Source organism: Cynocephalus volans, chromosome 8 (assembly GCF_027409185.1).
Source record: "Cynocephalus volans isolate mCynVol1 chromosome 8, mCynVol1.pri, whole genome shotgun sequence".
In the NCBI taxonomy this organism is placed as follows: domain Eukaryota; kingdom Metazoa; phylum Chordata; class Mammalia; order Dermoptera; family Cynocephalidae; genus Cynocephalus; species Cynocephalus volans.
This window is the reverse complement of record NC_084467.1, coordinates 28,731,478-28,746,908: the sequence shown is the minus strand read 5'-3', so window position 1 is coordinate 28,746,908 and position 15,431 is coordinate 28,731,478. Positions and strand designations below refer to the sequence as shown.

Genomic DNA, 15,431 nt, shown 5'->3' with positions numbered 1-15,431 from the left:
TACTTAGAAATGACTTCTTAATAATTTCCAAAGATGGACTTCAAGTTCCAGTAGGAACATAACAATTTAGTTCCAAATTTTCCCATCTTTGTCCTAGAACCTGTACAGAGCAACAAAGAGAATGTTTTTTTAAAAAGATTAAAAATGAAAGAAAAAAAACAAAACAAAACACATACATCTTCAGTGAAACTAGGAGATAATTAAAACCTGAAAATGCCAAATTATCAGAAAATATGGCCCAAAGTACTTGGGACTAGTAGAATCTATACAAGAAGCTGCATCTGAGCATGGGAGAATGACAGGTATAAAGAGGCCTAGTGGGATAACAGCAAATTTTCACTCCCAGAATGAAAGAGTCCTATCCTAAGTGAGAACTTCAATGTTTCTAACTGAGATTGAATGGAAGAATCTCAGAGAAAGGAGGTGTAGAAAACGTCATGGGAGTGAGTGAAGTTTGGTCTAGAAGTGACAGATCTCAGACAGGACTACTCTTCTAAAAGTGAGGCATGCACTTTTCTTTTGTAATTTCTTATTCTGAAATAATTTCAAACTTACAGAAAAGTTATAATAGTACAAATAACTCTTGTATACTTTTCACAAATCGTGCAATTGTTAACATTTGAGGCAGGCAGTTTAAAAGGCAGGAGCTGCATCCCTCGGTAGCAGAAACCAGTAAGGACCTGGGGGAACTCGTGGCTGGAGGTTCACACCAAACCATGTAAGTTAATGAAAGGCAAAGGAGATGTTATAATTTAAAGAAAGAATTCATTAGAACAATAGAGGACAGATGCCTTGAGCAGAGAAACCTCGAAAACTACTTTGTTCCAACGGTGTTCCTAAGTTCCTCCAACACCCCTGAAGTTTCTTCTAATAGGTAGTTTGGAAAACCTCATCTCATTCAAATATGAACAACAAAAAAGTGATAAGTATCCATACAAAGATATCACGAAAACAACAACAAAAAGTAAAAAAAGCAGTGCAACATCTGACAAAGAAAACTCAACAGACAATATCATCAAAAAGTTGATGAAAATTATAACCCTAATTTTTAACATGAATTCAAAAATCTTTAACACAGCTATGAAGAAAGATCTCAGAGCAGAAATTTAAGAACTCAAGGAAGAGATAGCCAGTCAAAAGGAGGAGGTGAAACAAGCACTGGAGGACTCAGGAAAAAAAGGGAAGAGAAAGATTTTTAAAAATTTAAAAATGAAAACTAAACTGCAATGAGCACATGGTAAAATATATACCACAAAAAGCACAGTAAAGAGCACACAGAATAGAAATGTTAAAAAGAAAATAAAATGATCGATTTTTTAAAAAGATATGAATTGTACCTACACTTTCAAAGGGAATCTCATGTTATAAATAAAACGGACCTAAAATGGTCAACTAAAAAAATAATCTAGTAAAATAACTGGAAAAAATACTTTCAGCAACCAAACAAATAAAGCAGATCCCTTCTAAGAAAAATAAAATCAAGCTGGCATCAAACTTCTCTACTGAATACTCAATGTTGGAAGACAATGGAAAAGTATGTACAAGATAATCACAGAAAAACGTGTCAATAATTTTATATCTAGCTGAACAGTTCTTCGGGAATAAGGCTATAGACAATACAGTATGCAAAAACTCAGCTCTTATTAATATTAGCCCTTCTTGAAGAAACAACTTGAGGACAAAGTGAAACCAACAGATGACAGGAAAAACTTCAACAAAAGAACTGGCAGTGAGCACCAATACATTTAAATGCAAATTTAAGATGAAAACAAATGGACATATAGATGATAGAATAAATGCGACTGCTACATACTCTAAGAATGTAGGAATAATATTATATTCAAATAAAGGAATGATAAGAGTCAAAAATATAAAAAGTAGAACAAGCTCAACAACTGCACCTTATATATAATAGATAGGAGTCAAAGGTGAAAGTCAAATAGTAAAAATTTAAGCAAAATTAAAGAGAAGAATTATAAACAGCAATAAAATAATGCTATATTGGCTAAAATTAGTTAGTAAAAAGAGGGAGGAAAGAAGGGAAGAGAATAAAGCTAATATAATTTGTTACTCATTAAGGGAAACAAAAGACACTACTTTAAAAAAAGAGAGGAAGATGGGTATCATACGAAGGCATGAGCATGGGGAGGAGGCATAACCACTGGGGCGGGGGGACCTTCCTAACATTAGAACTACCATTTAAAAAGCACAGAAAATACACCACTTACAGTTTCAAAAACATATATAATCAGAAAAATGACATAAAATAATTTGGCAAAACCAAGACCAATGGTGTGTCTTGACATACAGGAAGGAAGATATGTCCTCCTCATCTGTATTGCTTAACTTATTCATTAAATAGAAAAAAAGCTTTAAACTGATCCACAAAGCAAAATTATTCATGCTGTTGTCAAGATATATCTATGATTAAGAAAGTATAAAAAAACAAAGCAAAGGAAAAATTAAAGGATAGAATAAAGTTCACAAAAACATAGATTATAATCCTTGTATTAGATAATGTAGGATTTTGGTCAAAATGTCTAAAAAGAAGGTCATTTCATCATTGTGAAAGTCACAATTCACAATGAAAAAAACGCAGATATGAACATATATCTCCCAATAACACAACAGCAACATTCAGAAAGCAGAAACTATAGGAGATATAAGGAGAAACAGACAAAAACACATTAATAACAAGAAATTTAATTTTATATCTCCTAGTCTAAGAGAACAAAACAACAAAAATAAATAAGGAAATAAATGATATAAACATAATCAAAATGATAGCTCTAATGGATATTAATTTCAGTCTACCTTAATAAATGAATACACTTTATTTTGAAATAGCTATTGAACTACCACAAAAATTGACCATATATTAGGTTACAAAAAATTCCTCAACAAATTCTAAAAGTAGAAAAACAAACCATATTTTCTGGTTAACAACACAATGAAACTAGATATTCATAACAAAATGAGAAAACAAAAAGACCTTCCATCTGAAAATTTAAAAAGTCTCTCAAATATTTAGACCACAGAGGAAACACAAATGAAATTTGTGGAGTTTGTAGAAAACAATATAGTAAAAATACTACATATTAGAAGATCTGCAATATAACTAAAACAGTGATCAGAAGACAATTCATTATTTTAAATACTTTTACCAATAAGAAAATAATGAAAGTAAGCTATTAATCTAGCTCAGAAAGTTAGAAAAACAACTGTAATTTAGTTCAATTTAGTTAACTGAAAGGAGAGGAAAAAATTCATAAAGATAACAGCAGAAATTAAGGAGACAGAAAATAGAAGAACTAAAAGAAAATTAAAAAGCTCTTTGCTGTGAAAAAAAATTCAGCAGACTAAACTAGCTACTCTAATCAAGAATAAAAAGTAGAAAGTATAAATATAAAAAATATGAAGTTGGAGAAAAAATAAGAAATAGATAAAATTTCAAAAAATGATAAGAAATTACTTTGTAAAACTACTTTGTTTTACTCTTTGTAAAACAATTAGATATGAATAAAACAAATAATTTTCTAATACAATATGACCTACTAAAAGTGAACCCAGACAGCCTGAATAGACTGATTTTCACAAAATAAATGCAGGAAGTTTTAAAAGGGTTGCCCACCAAACAAAATGAGACAAAAAACACCACGCCACAAGGTTTTACTGGGGAATTCTACCAAAACTTAAAAGAACTGATAATTTTAATATTATTGTAAAACTGTTGTATAGTTTAGAAAATGAAAAACTTGTGAATTTTTTTATGAAATATAATATTAATACCAATGCTTGAAAAAGACTATACCAAAAAAGAGAAGACTACAGACTAATCTTACTTTTGCATTTTAATTTAAAAAGCAGAAATTATAGGAGGTATAAGGAGAAATAGGCAAAAACATATTAATAACAGGATATTAGCATCAGTAAACGAAATCCAGCATCATCACATTAAAAAAATCTAGGAATGCCAGTTTTGGTCAATGTTTTTTAAAAAGAGGAAAAATATCATATCATTAGTTCCACAGATGCTAAAAAGGCATCTGACAAAATATAACACACATTCTTGATTAAAAGTACCTAATAAAATCAACAGATACCCTTTAGCATGATAATATTTACTAACATATATTTATGCAGAGTGCTTAATGCAGAAACACTGGGTTTCTAAAGTAAGGAACAAAAAGAGGATGCCCACAAATCACTACTGTTTAATACTGTCCTGTCTAATTAGTCAATATAATCTGATAAGAAAAAAATAGAGGTATAAAAACCCAAAGGAAAAAGTAAACCTATTACTATCTGCAGATGATATGATTGTAACATAGAAACCTTAAGAAAATCTCTTGAAAAAATACTATAAACAATAATGCAAAAAACAAACGAAAACAATAATTGAATTCTATAAGGCAGGGAGATTAAAAGTTAGTATATAGAAATCAAAAGCCTTTGTGAATATAAACAATAACCATTTAGAATCTAAATCCATTTAGTAGCAACAAAAAGAAGAAAATATTCAGGAATAACAAGAAATGTGCAAAATTTATGTGAGGAAAGCTTTAGAACTCTCCTGTAGGAAACAAAAGTAACCTTGAACAAACAAAAAGACACAGTATGTTCGTGGACAGAAAGACTCAATACCTTAAAAATGCCAATTTGTCCTAACTTAGTTAATACATTTAATGAGATTTCAATAAAAATAATAACCTGTCCTCTCTTATCCATTAGATCTAGACAAGGTGTTTTTAAAACTTATATGGTAAAATAATTAAGAATGGCCTAGGAAACCCTAAAAAAGAGAAAATGAAAATAGCCCTATCAGATATTGAGTCATAAAAGAAATGACTGACCAATCATATGTACCAATAGACAGACAAAATTTTACATGGCAAAAAACAAAAAAACCCACCATACCAAAGGTCAAAAGACAAATAAGAACCTAGTTATAATATCTACAACTCATATTACAGCCAATGAGCTTATCTTCTTAATTTAGAAAGTGCTTTCAGTAAATGAGAAGACCAAAAATCCAACAGGAAAAAAGGGCAAAGGAAATAAACAAATCATTCATTAAAAAAGAAACACAAATATGTGAAATATGTGAAAAGGTGGTCAAATGCAAATTAAAAATACATAAGGAAACTATTTCTTGCAAATCTGGTTGACAAAAATCTAAGAGCTTGACAACTCTAGTGGTGATGATATAAAGAAACAGCTACTCTTGTTCATTTATGCAAAATGTTTACAACCTCTATGAAGGGCAATGTGGCAATATCAATCAATATTACAAATACATTTACCCTCCACCCATCAATCTCACCTCCAGGAATTTATCTTACAGATGTATCAAAATATATATGAAATGATGTTCTGAAATGGCAAATAATTAAAAACAGACCTACTGGACGGGCTAAATACAAGGGTACTTCAAAATGTTCATGGTCCTGGGCAGGCCTGTGGCTCACTCGGGAGAGTGTGGTGCTTATAACACTAAGGCCACGGGTTCGGATCCCATGTAGGGATGGCCGGTTAGCTCAATGGGTGAGCGTGGTGCGGACAACACCAAGCCAAGGGTTAAGATCTCCTTACTGGTCATCTTTAAAAAAAAAAAAAAAAAAAGTTCATGGTCCTGGCCTTAGAGAGAACAGGAAAAAAAAAAGTTCGTGGAATGACTTGTATTATCTTTTAATTCTATTTTTCCACGAACTTTTTGAAGTACCCTCATATATCCCTACTCAATCATCCATATCCACAATAGTAGATGGAGCTGGAAAATGTGAGGAAACTACGTTACTGATTAGGAAAACTCCAAAATCCTTGGAGGAATGGCTAATTCCAGGTAGCGGGCAGGAAATATAAGATGAGCCTAGAGTATCCTGCTGAGCTAGAAAGCAAGAAAGCTATCAAATACTAATGAATTATCAACAGAACATTATGCTTTTCCACATAAGAACTCCATCTAATGCAAAAAAGATTAACAGACTGAGAAAAATGATCAGTTGGTAATCCATAGTGAAATAAACAATTCGGGTAACAATGACCAATGAATAGAACATTAGTAATTGAAAGGCTGATTGGGAAATTTACAATGGAGAGATCTTTGAACCTACTGATTAATCTCTGAACCTATGGATTAATTTTACCATCTCTAAAATTGAGACCACTAGATACTGTGTTTCCCCTATTATGACACAATATAAAGAATTTATTAAGTATTTTGAACCAGAACTGAATCAAACTTCCAGGGCTAACTTTCATTTTCAGGAAATATAGGGGATAGAGGAATAAGGGAATGACATAATAAAAAGACAAATTCAGATTTGGGGATATTCTACAGTACAAGTGATCAAGCTTCTACAAGAAGTCAATGGCATAAAAAAGAAAAAACAAACAATGGGAATGAAATTGGACTACTAGGTTAAAAAAGGCATAATAACCAAATGTGATGTGTGGATCTTGTTTGGATTCTGATTAAAATCAACAAACTAGAATAAGACATATTTAAGACAATCAAGGAAATCTGACTACAGACAGAGTATTAGAGGGTACAAATAAATGACTGTTTTTCATTTTCTTACATATGATAAAGATATTGCTGCTTTATAAAAAAAATCTGTATTTTTAGAGGTGCATACTCAAGTAGGGTGGACAAAAGAACATGCTGTCTAGGATTTGATTTAAAAACACTACAGTAGAGGAAGAAACATAGATTAAGCAATGGCAGAAAACTTCTGGCAACCTGAATAATGGCTACATACATGCCAGTTCATCATACTATTCTCTCTACTTTTATATAAGCTTGAAAATATTTGTAAGAAAATGCCTAAAAATGAGAATGAAATTAGCACCACATTAAGCACCAGCAGCAGGCATAACGCCTGGGGTCACTATGACCAACAGACTTCTCTTTCTTTAAAATATGTATAATAAAATGCAGACTTAGAGTTAAAAGGACAAATGTGAGTTATAATAGAAAATTGCTAAGATAATCATATCAGGGCTTTCATATTTTGCATTGGTTTCACATTTATGCTTGCTTCATGTTTAGCAGCTTTCCAGTTCAAGTTCTGTGTAAAGGTTTTCTAAATGAAATACAAGAAAAACAAGTTTTTTCAGTTTGTCATAATACATGCTCAAATATTACTTCAAGACACCAGTACATATAATTATATATAAAATGTATATGCATACACACGTGCACACCATATAGAATCAACTACCCAATACAGAATATGGCTTTGGTTCCCTTACCATCGATATTAAGCATCATTTTCCACATGGCAGGCCGAACAGACTGATGGAATCCAAACCATACTTCCCTGCCCCCTCCCAGAGGGTGGTCATATCCTTCTGGAGCTGAGAAAAAGGAACGCCCCACAGGTGTATATCTACAAAAATTAAAATGGTATGCTCAATTCTTTTCTTCCCATACAAGTATTTAAACTTGCAGAACAGGGGAGACTAGAGCACAGACAATTAATTTATCTTAGTGATGCTTATCATTATGAATATATATGAAACTAAACATCTTCCAAATTTGTGAAAGCATAAAGCAGCCATTGTAAATGAAAAATTCATCAGCATCATTCACTGAAACTCTCCATTCTCAAATTAATGTTAATTTGAATAAGAATAAATTTTACTTAAAACATTTTCTTAAAAAGTTAAAAAAAAAAAGTTAACAATTCCAACCTTAAAAATGTTAAAGAGTAAATAATTATTGATCAAAAAGCTATTTCTATAAATGTTTGAAAGACATACTGTTTTTCTTTAAAAAGACATACTGGTCTTGTGTGTGTATATATGACTTCAGAAAGTTCATGGAAAAATGGAATTAAAAGATAATATGAATCTTTTCATGAACTTTTTGTAGACCCCTTATGAGTGTACACAAACACACACACACAAGGTACCAGTGTGATTAAAAGAGTAGCAATTTCAACATTTGACACTACTGTATTAACAGTGAAATTACTTTTAAAACAAGTTGGTTTAACTATCAGAATATATCTGAAAATATATCAGTTACTCAAGATTTATAGCTCCTAGGAGAAAGGGGTTAGACATTTTTCTATAAACGTATTTATTAGAATAGCTAAGCTAATGATGTAAATTTACTTGCAAAAGTCAAAGAACATCTTGTTAATTTCTGTCAATGAATTTGTATGCATGCTATTTTTTTCAACTGAAATAATCAAAATATACAGCATTAATGAAGGGAGGCCTGCACTACTCATTCCTGGGAGGAAAACCTTCACATTTAAAACCTTAAAAGAAAAAAAAGCCAGAAGTACCCACTTCATGGAGGGCAGATGTCGTAGCACCACGTCAACAGCATGGACAGGGTTAGTGCTGATTGGCTTGTCTAATTCCAGTGGCTCAGGCAAGGTCCGTCCTGTCAGTACTTCATGCAGTAGGTGCCAACTCACCCGAGAGACAAATTTGATTGATACCTTGAAGGGTCGATCTTTTCCACCTTCCCCAGGTAATGTAACGTCTAAATCTACCTGTTGATGGGAAGAGAGTCAACTGGTAAATGTTAAAAAAGATAAATACAATTATTTTATGTTTAACGTATAGAAGTATCTAAGAGGAAACAAAACAAAAATAAAAAATCAATCTTAATGTCAAATCAATAGACTAAAACTTAAATAACAGCTACATATTCTACATATTTAAAAATTTTTTTTTTTTTTTTTTTTTTTTTTGGTGGCTGGCCGGCATGGGGATCCGAACCCGTGACCTTGGTGTTACAAGGCTGAGCTCTAACCAACTGAGCTAACCGGCCAGCCCCTAAAAAAATTTTTTAAGGGCCGACCTGTGGCTTACTTGGGAGAGTGTGGTGCTGATAACACCAAGGCCACAGGTTCAGATCCCTATATAGGGATGGCCAGTTAGCTTGAGAGAGTGTGGTGCTGACAACACCAAGTCAAGGGTTAAGATCTCCTTACTGGTCATCTTTAAAAAAAAGAAAAAAATTTTTTAAATGAGGGGGTTGGCTGGTTAGTTCACTTGGTTAGAGTGTGGTGCTGATAACACTGACATCAAGGGTTTGGATCCTTGTGCTGGCCATCCTCAAAAAAATAAATAAGGGCCGAGCCTGTGGCGCACTCGGGAGGGTGCGGCGCTGGGAGCGCGGCGACGCTCCCAGCGGCCGCGGGTTCGGATCCTATATAGGAATGGCCGGTGCACTCACTGGCTGAGTGCCGGTCACGAAAAAGAAAAAAAAAAAAAAAAGAAAAAAGAAAAAATAAATAAATAAATAAATAAGGTTGCTGGTTGGCTCAGTTGCTTTGAGCAGCTGTCAAAAAAAAATTACTTTTTAAAAAAATAAAATAAAATAAAAAAATCAACAAGGATGGAGGGAAAAAAATAGAACCCAATATAGACAGAATCAAATGAACTCAAATGCATTCCAAATGAATAACATAACCATATGGAAAGGGATAAAAAAAGTCACACTAATGCAAGTAACTCAAACATAGTATACTGACTATACCCTCAGTTCAGATGGTGTGGAGAAAGGGTGAGTTTGGAAAAACAGCCTTCAACCCTTCTTGAGTGGGTTTGTTTTTTATAGTGGTATGGGTATAGTAATTCAGAAACTATTTTATATGTACTGCAGGACAGAGTGAATGAGAAAAAATGGGGATGTTTTGGGGAGCCACGTGTCTAACTAAAGGAGAAAGAATATACAATATGGAATTGGGTGAGGAAAGGAAGAATCCTGTAGGGATAGGCTGGAATTGGAACAATCAATGTGAATTCATGACTTCCAACATATATATATGTTAGATTTACAAAGTGCAATATTTTTTATTGTCTATCTGTTTTACTTACTTACTTATTTCTGTTTCCTACCTCTGTCCACTGAGTGAGCTTAGAAGCACATATACCCCAGTAGCAATGAGCATAACCAGTATCAAGATTTTGGTTTCAAAAATGAATTCCCCAAATAAAAGAAACCAGGGCTCCTTTAAGAAATGATTAGTTGCAGGACTGCAGTAGGGAAAACATAAGATAAACCTGGAACATTTTACTGTGCCAGAAAGTAATGAAGTATTTTTTAAAAAATGTTTTATATCAAAAGGATACATTATTCTAAGTGAAGTAAGCCAGTCACAAAAAGACAAACACTGTATGATTTCACTTACATGAGGAGCCTAGAAGAGTCTAATTCATAGAGATAGAAAGTAGAACAGAGGTTGCCAGAGGTTGAGGGGAGGTGGCAATGGGAAGTTATTGTTTAATGGGTACAGAGTTTCAGTTTTACAAGATAAAGACAGTTCTGGAGATGGACAGTGGTGATGATTATACAACAGTGTGAAAGTACTTAATACCACTGAGCTATATCTTAAAAATGGTTAAGGTGGTAATATTTACATTACGTGCATTTTACCACAATTAAAAAAAAAAAAGTATCTCCCCACAAGATACTTATTATCTACAAGGAGAAAAAGAATATCTTGTTAGGATAAACGTGGCAGATACCAACTTAACCAAATGATCAAAGTTAACATCATCATTAACAGAACAAATACATATTACATGCCTCTTGATATGATGCACTGATAAGGAAAGAACACTTATGTAATATATTCCTGCCAAAAACGCATAACCAGAATATCATCAAGGGGAAGCATCAAACAATCCCAGACTGGCGGACATTCTACAAATAAACTTGAGAAGAGAAAAAAAAAAAAAAAAAGGGGGGGGAATTGTTCTAGAATAAAGACTGAAGAGACATGACATCTATATCATGATCCTGGACTGGATTCTGTAATGGAAGGGGAAAAACGCTAAAGGACATCATTGGAACAAATGATGAAAAAGGAATATGGATTGCTGATTTGACAAAAGTATCATATCAATATTAAATTTAATGAAGCTGATAACTATTCTACGGTTTTTATCCTTGTTCTTAGGAAATACACAGTGAAGTATTACATATTAAAGGGGCATGATGTATGCACCTACTTGTGAATGGTTCAGGAAAAAAAAAGTATGTATGTGTGTTTCCCTAGATAGCTACATCTATAGATATGAAGAGTGTGCAAAAGAGAGAGAGTAAGAAAAAATACGATAAAACGAATGTGGTGAACATTAACAATGCTGGTAAATAAGGGGTAAAGCATATGTTAGAGTTCTCTACATTATTCTTGCAACTTTTCTGTAAGTTTGGAATTATTTGAAAATAAAAAGTTAAAAAAGATAAGTGACACATACTTACATGTATATGATTTATAATAAAAATGGTAATAAAAACATTGAAAAGGAGACATTACAAAAGAATAGCTTTCCAATTTACAAAAAGTATATCCTACCCCAGCAGTTGCCACAGGAAGTGGATTGGCTGTGTAAAGGCTTCTTTTTCCATCATAAACTGGTCTACGGTCTCCAAATATAGTTACTTTAAAATGCTGAACCATTGAGTCAACCACCTCCCTAAAGAAAGGAAAAACACATTCACATAATCCTCTACAAGATGAAATGCAAAAATATTAACTGAAGTAATTTCTGGCACTATTTAAAGCTGTCAAAATTCTAAAAGATTTTGCTTTCAGAACCATGGCTTAGGACACCAAAAGGATTGATTGCTGGCAAAGGATGACATGAATTTCACAAAAGACAGTGAATAATGAATCCAGTAAATTACTTAATCATTCCAGGACACAACTGACCTGCAAAATATCCTCCTTAGAAACTGACCCAAAACCCTTCCCACCATCTCTAAGCATTTCTTGACATGTTCACCTCTCTTTCTTTAAACATTAGATGCTCTTTCCTCTGTGCTAAAATAGCACTAGTACAAATCTCTATTAGAACACCTAGTCTACTATATTAAAATAATCATATACTTCATTTCTACTAACTGTGAGCTTCTTGAAAGCAACAAACACACCTGTATTCCTTGCACTCCCCCGTCCTTACAAAAGTATCTAGCCAGTAAGGATATTATGAAACCTCCATTTTTACCCAGCAAACATTTTGATCCAATATATTGGTATAGAAAGACATTCAAGACCTGCACTTAAAAAAAAAAAAAAAAAAATTACAGTCTATATAGAGAATGATACTAAATATCCACAAATTAATATGTTTTTGTACACGCATATTTGTAAAAGCAGTGAACAGATATGTGGAAGGATATCTATCAAATAGATACAGTGGTTACCTGTAGAAAGGAGAGTGACAGGGTCACAGGGTGACTTTTGTTTATACAATCTAAATATATTACAATGAGAGTATACTCACATAGTACTGGTATAATTTAAAATAAATTTAAAGGATTCAAATCTAGCTCATTCAAGTGGGGGAGGGGGAGGGAAAAGACAGCATTTTTCTGGAACAAAAAAATCAAACTGCCTTGATACCCAGAGCAATTTTCTACATGGCATAAAGTTTCTATCTTATCCATTTTCAATTTTGCCTTATTGAAACTATTTAAATCAATATCAAGTCTTTTCTAGAGTAAATTTTACAACACAGATTTGAGATACCTATCAATTTTGGGATTCAAAAGAATTTCAATTTTTCTCCCACTTTAAATTTTCTGTTGTGGCCATTATTACCAATAGTTTCTCAGGTGAAATTTTACAGATCTCATCAGTCAGGATGCTTTTACTATTTTGTCACTATTTATTCAACAGCAGACTGGTGTAATTTTAAGCTTACCAATTCCTGGCAAACCACCCAAACCACCCCAAGAATCAAGATGGTGAAGGAGATTGAAATAGTAGGGCCAAAACATCTTAGAGATAAAAAATATACTGCTTTGACAATGCTCAGCACACAGCATATCCTACATAAATGTTCTAAGAGTGGATAATCTTCTTCAATGAAATTCTAGAACCTCCAATGAAATGTATCTAAACCTAAATTCAACATACTTTCCCCAAGTTAAATCTGGTTATCTTCTACTTGTTACTCCTCTTTAATTAATGGTACCTCCATCTTACCAGTTACCCAGATTCAAAACCTGGCTCATCTCTTCACCCAGTTATAGTTGTTGACTCCACCTCTCCATAGTACTTCTTATACCAACATCCTGAATTAAGGCCTCATGTCCTAGCATCTGAACTGTTTTAAGTTTCTTGTATTTTCTCCAACCCAATTTTCACACCACTGCCAAATGAGTCCCCAAACCTCATTTTTATTTCTCGGGTACAAAAGATTAAATTAATCATTCTCTTTACTTAGTTCACGGCACACTGTCATAATCTGTATAAGACCACTCTTCTAACTGATTTCTTTCCTTCCATCTCCATTTCCTATCTTCATTCCCCTTCCCGATAAGTTATTCCTTCTAATGTGTTTGATGAACATCCATCTGTTTGTATGTATTCTTACTTTACCCCTCTGCACTAGATTTTTAAAATCCATTCATGTTGCTGTGGTGTGCTCAGTACATTGTTTCTTTTTAAAATTATTTTTATTATTTTTAAAAGCTTCATCTGTGAAAAATCAGTGGTATACAATTTAAGTGACTTAGTTCATTTTATTTGATTGATGCAGAGTACTCCACATGTTGTCTGTTTACTCCCCCAGCAATGCAGACTCAGAGTATCTTAACTGCCAGCCACCCAAAACAATGTTGCAATGCATTATCTATCTCCTTACATGTCCTCTTAGGAATCTGTGTGAGAATTTATCTCTGATTATACACCCAGCAACAGACTGTTAGGTCAAAGTGAATTTTATCAACTAAGTGATGAAGAACTGCCAAACTGCTCTCCAGAATAGCTACACTAATCTATGCTCCTTGAGATTTCCATTTCCCTATGTCCCAGCCAAGATTTGGCATTATCCACCTTTGCTTCCTAATTTTTGCTAGCCTAATGAGTGTAAACTAAAAGCTTGTTTTAATTTAGATTTCTCTTATTACCAATGAATTTGAGAATTCTGTCATTTGTCTGTGTTTCCCCTTTTGGGAATTCCCTGTTTGTTTCCTTTGTCCATTTTTCTATTGGGGTTCCAGTATTCTTGTCGAACTGAAGGAGTTTCCTTCATATTCTAGATAAGTTATTGCAAATATCTTTTCCCAAAATGTTCTCTGTTAACAAAGTCCGTGCTGAACAAAATCCGTACTTTACATCATCAAATTAATAATTTTTTCACTATGCTTTTGAGGTGCTCCTAATACTAAGAAAGATAAATTACATTTTATTAACTTTATGGTTTTATTCATATGTTTTGGTTATTAATCCATCTGTTCTTCTTTGTAAAGAGTAAGGACCCAATTTTATTTTTCTCCATATAGTGAGCCAGTTTCCCCACATAATCTACTAAATAGTCTACACTTAACCAATTAATTTGTAATGGCACTTTTATCTTATTCAGTTCTCATATATGAATCAATCTGACTCTGAGATCTCTATATTGTCCCAGTGATCTATTTGTCTGTTCTTGTGCCAATACCATATGTTTTCACTATTACTAAGGTGTTTTATTATAACGTGGAGCAGGGCAATTTCCTTTACTTTTTCTAAGTTAACGTGAATATTCATGGAAACTTTTATTTCAGAATAACTATGCACCCTAGAAAACTATCAATACTATAAGGAAAGGAAACATATCTAACGCCCCACAAATAGTAAATAATCAATAAATTAGCTGTTTGTTAAAAAAATCCCCAAATGACACATATGTGGGAGACATGACTAGTATGCTAAAAACATAAATTAGTGTGTTAAAAGCTACTGACAAACTATGACAATAAACTAAATGAAAATGAAATATAATAAAGGTACTGTAATCTACACACTTATGTTTGACAACTTTAACTGCAACAAGAACAAATTAGAGGATCTCATCTCAACCAATGTTCCTCTGGAAAGGGTGTTTAGAGGACTACCAGTGCAAAATGAGCTAATAGTGTGAGGTGGCTCCCTCAACCTTAAAGAACTCAGATTGCATATATTTAAGTACCCAGATAACCCAGATAATATATTATACAGGTCACTTCACATTTTGGAGTACTCTGTTCAATTTGGGAAAAATTAAAGACCCTAAAAATTGAAACAACCAGAAGAAGGCAATCCTGATAAAAATTCATGTAACATAAGTAAAAATAAATCAAACTATGGACTTTTAGTCTAGAATAGGAAAGACTCAAAGGAAATTATAGAAATCTTCAGCTATTTGGGCCAGCCCATGACTCACTCAGGAGAGTGCGGTGCTGATAACACCAAGGCCATGGGTTCGGATCCTATATAGGGATGGCCGGTTCGCTCACTGGCTGAGAGTGGGGCTGACAACACCAAGCCAAGGATTAAGATCCCCTTACTGGTCATCTTTTAAAAAAAAAAAGAAGAAGAAGAAGAAATCTTCAGCTATTTGGATGGATTATCATATGAAAAACTGAGCTGAAAATTTTTCTTGTATGAGAGGATATAACTAGGAAAAATGACTGGAAAAATACAGCAGCT

The 15,431-nt window shown here is 33.2% G+C and overlaps 1 protein-coding gene across 2 annotated transcripts in view; it reads right to left on the bottom strand.

Annotated features, from left to right (window-relative positions):
* Positions 1 to 15,431, bottom strand: part of AGO3 (argonaute RISC catalytic component 3) — a 102,549-nt gene that overhangs the window by 62,895 nt on the left and 24,223 nt on the right. For both annotated transcript variants that reach the window (XM_063104112.1, XM_063104111.1), the window contains exons 3-5: positions 11,328 to 11,448; positions 8,302 to 8,510; positions 7,255 to 7,391 (exon numbers count right to left, since the gene is read on the bottom strand). In XM_063104112.1, coding sequence (XP_062960182.1) covers positions 7,255 to 7,391; positions 8,302 to 8,510; positions 11,328 to 11,448 — 467 coding nt within the window. The remainder of the gene's footprint in view (positions 1 to 7,254; positions 7,392 to 8,301; positions 8,511 to 11,327; positions 11,449 to 15,431) is intronic.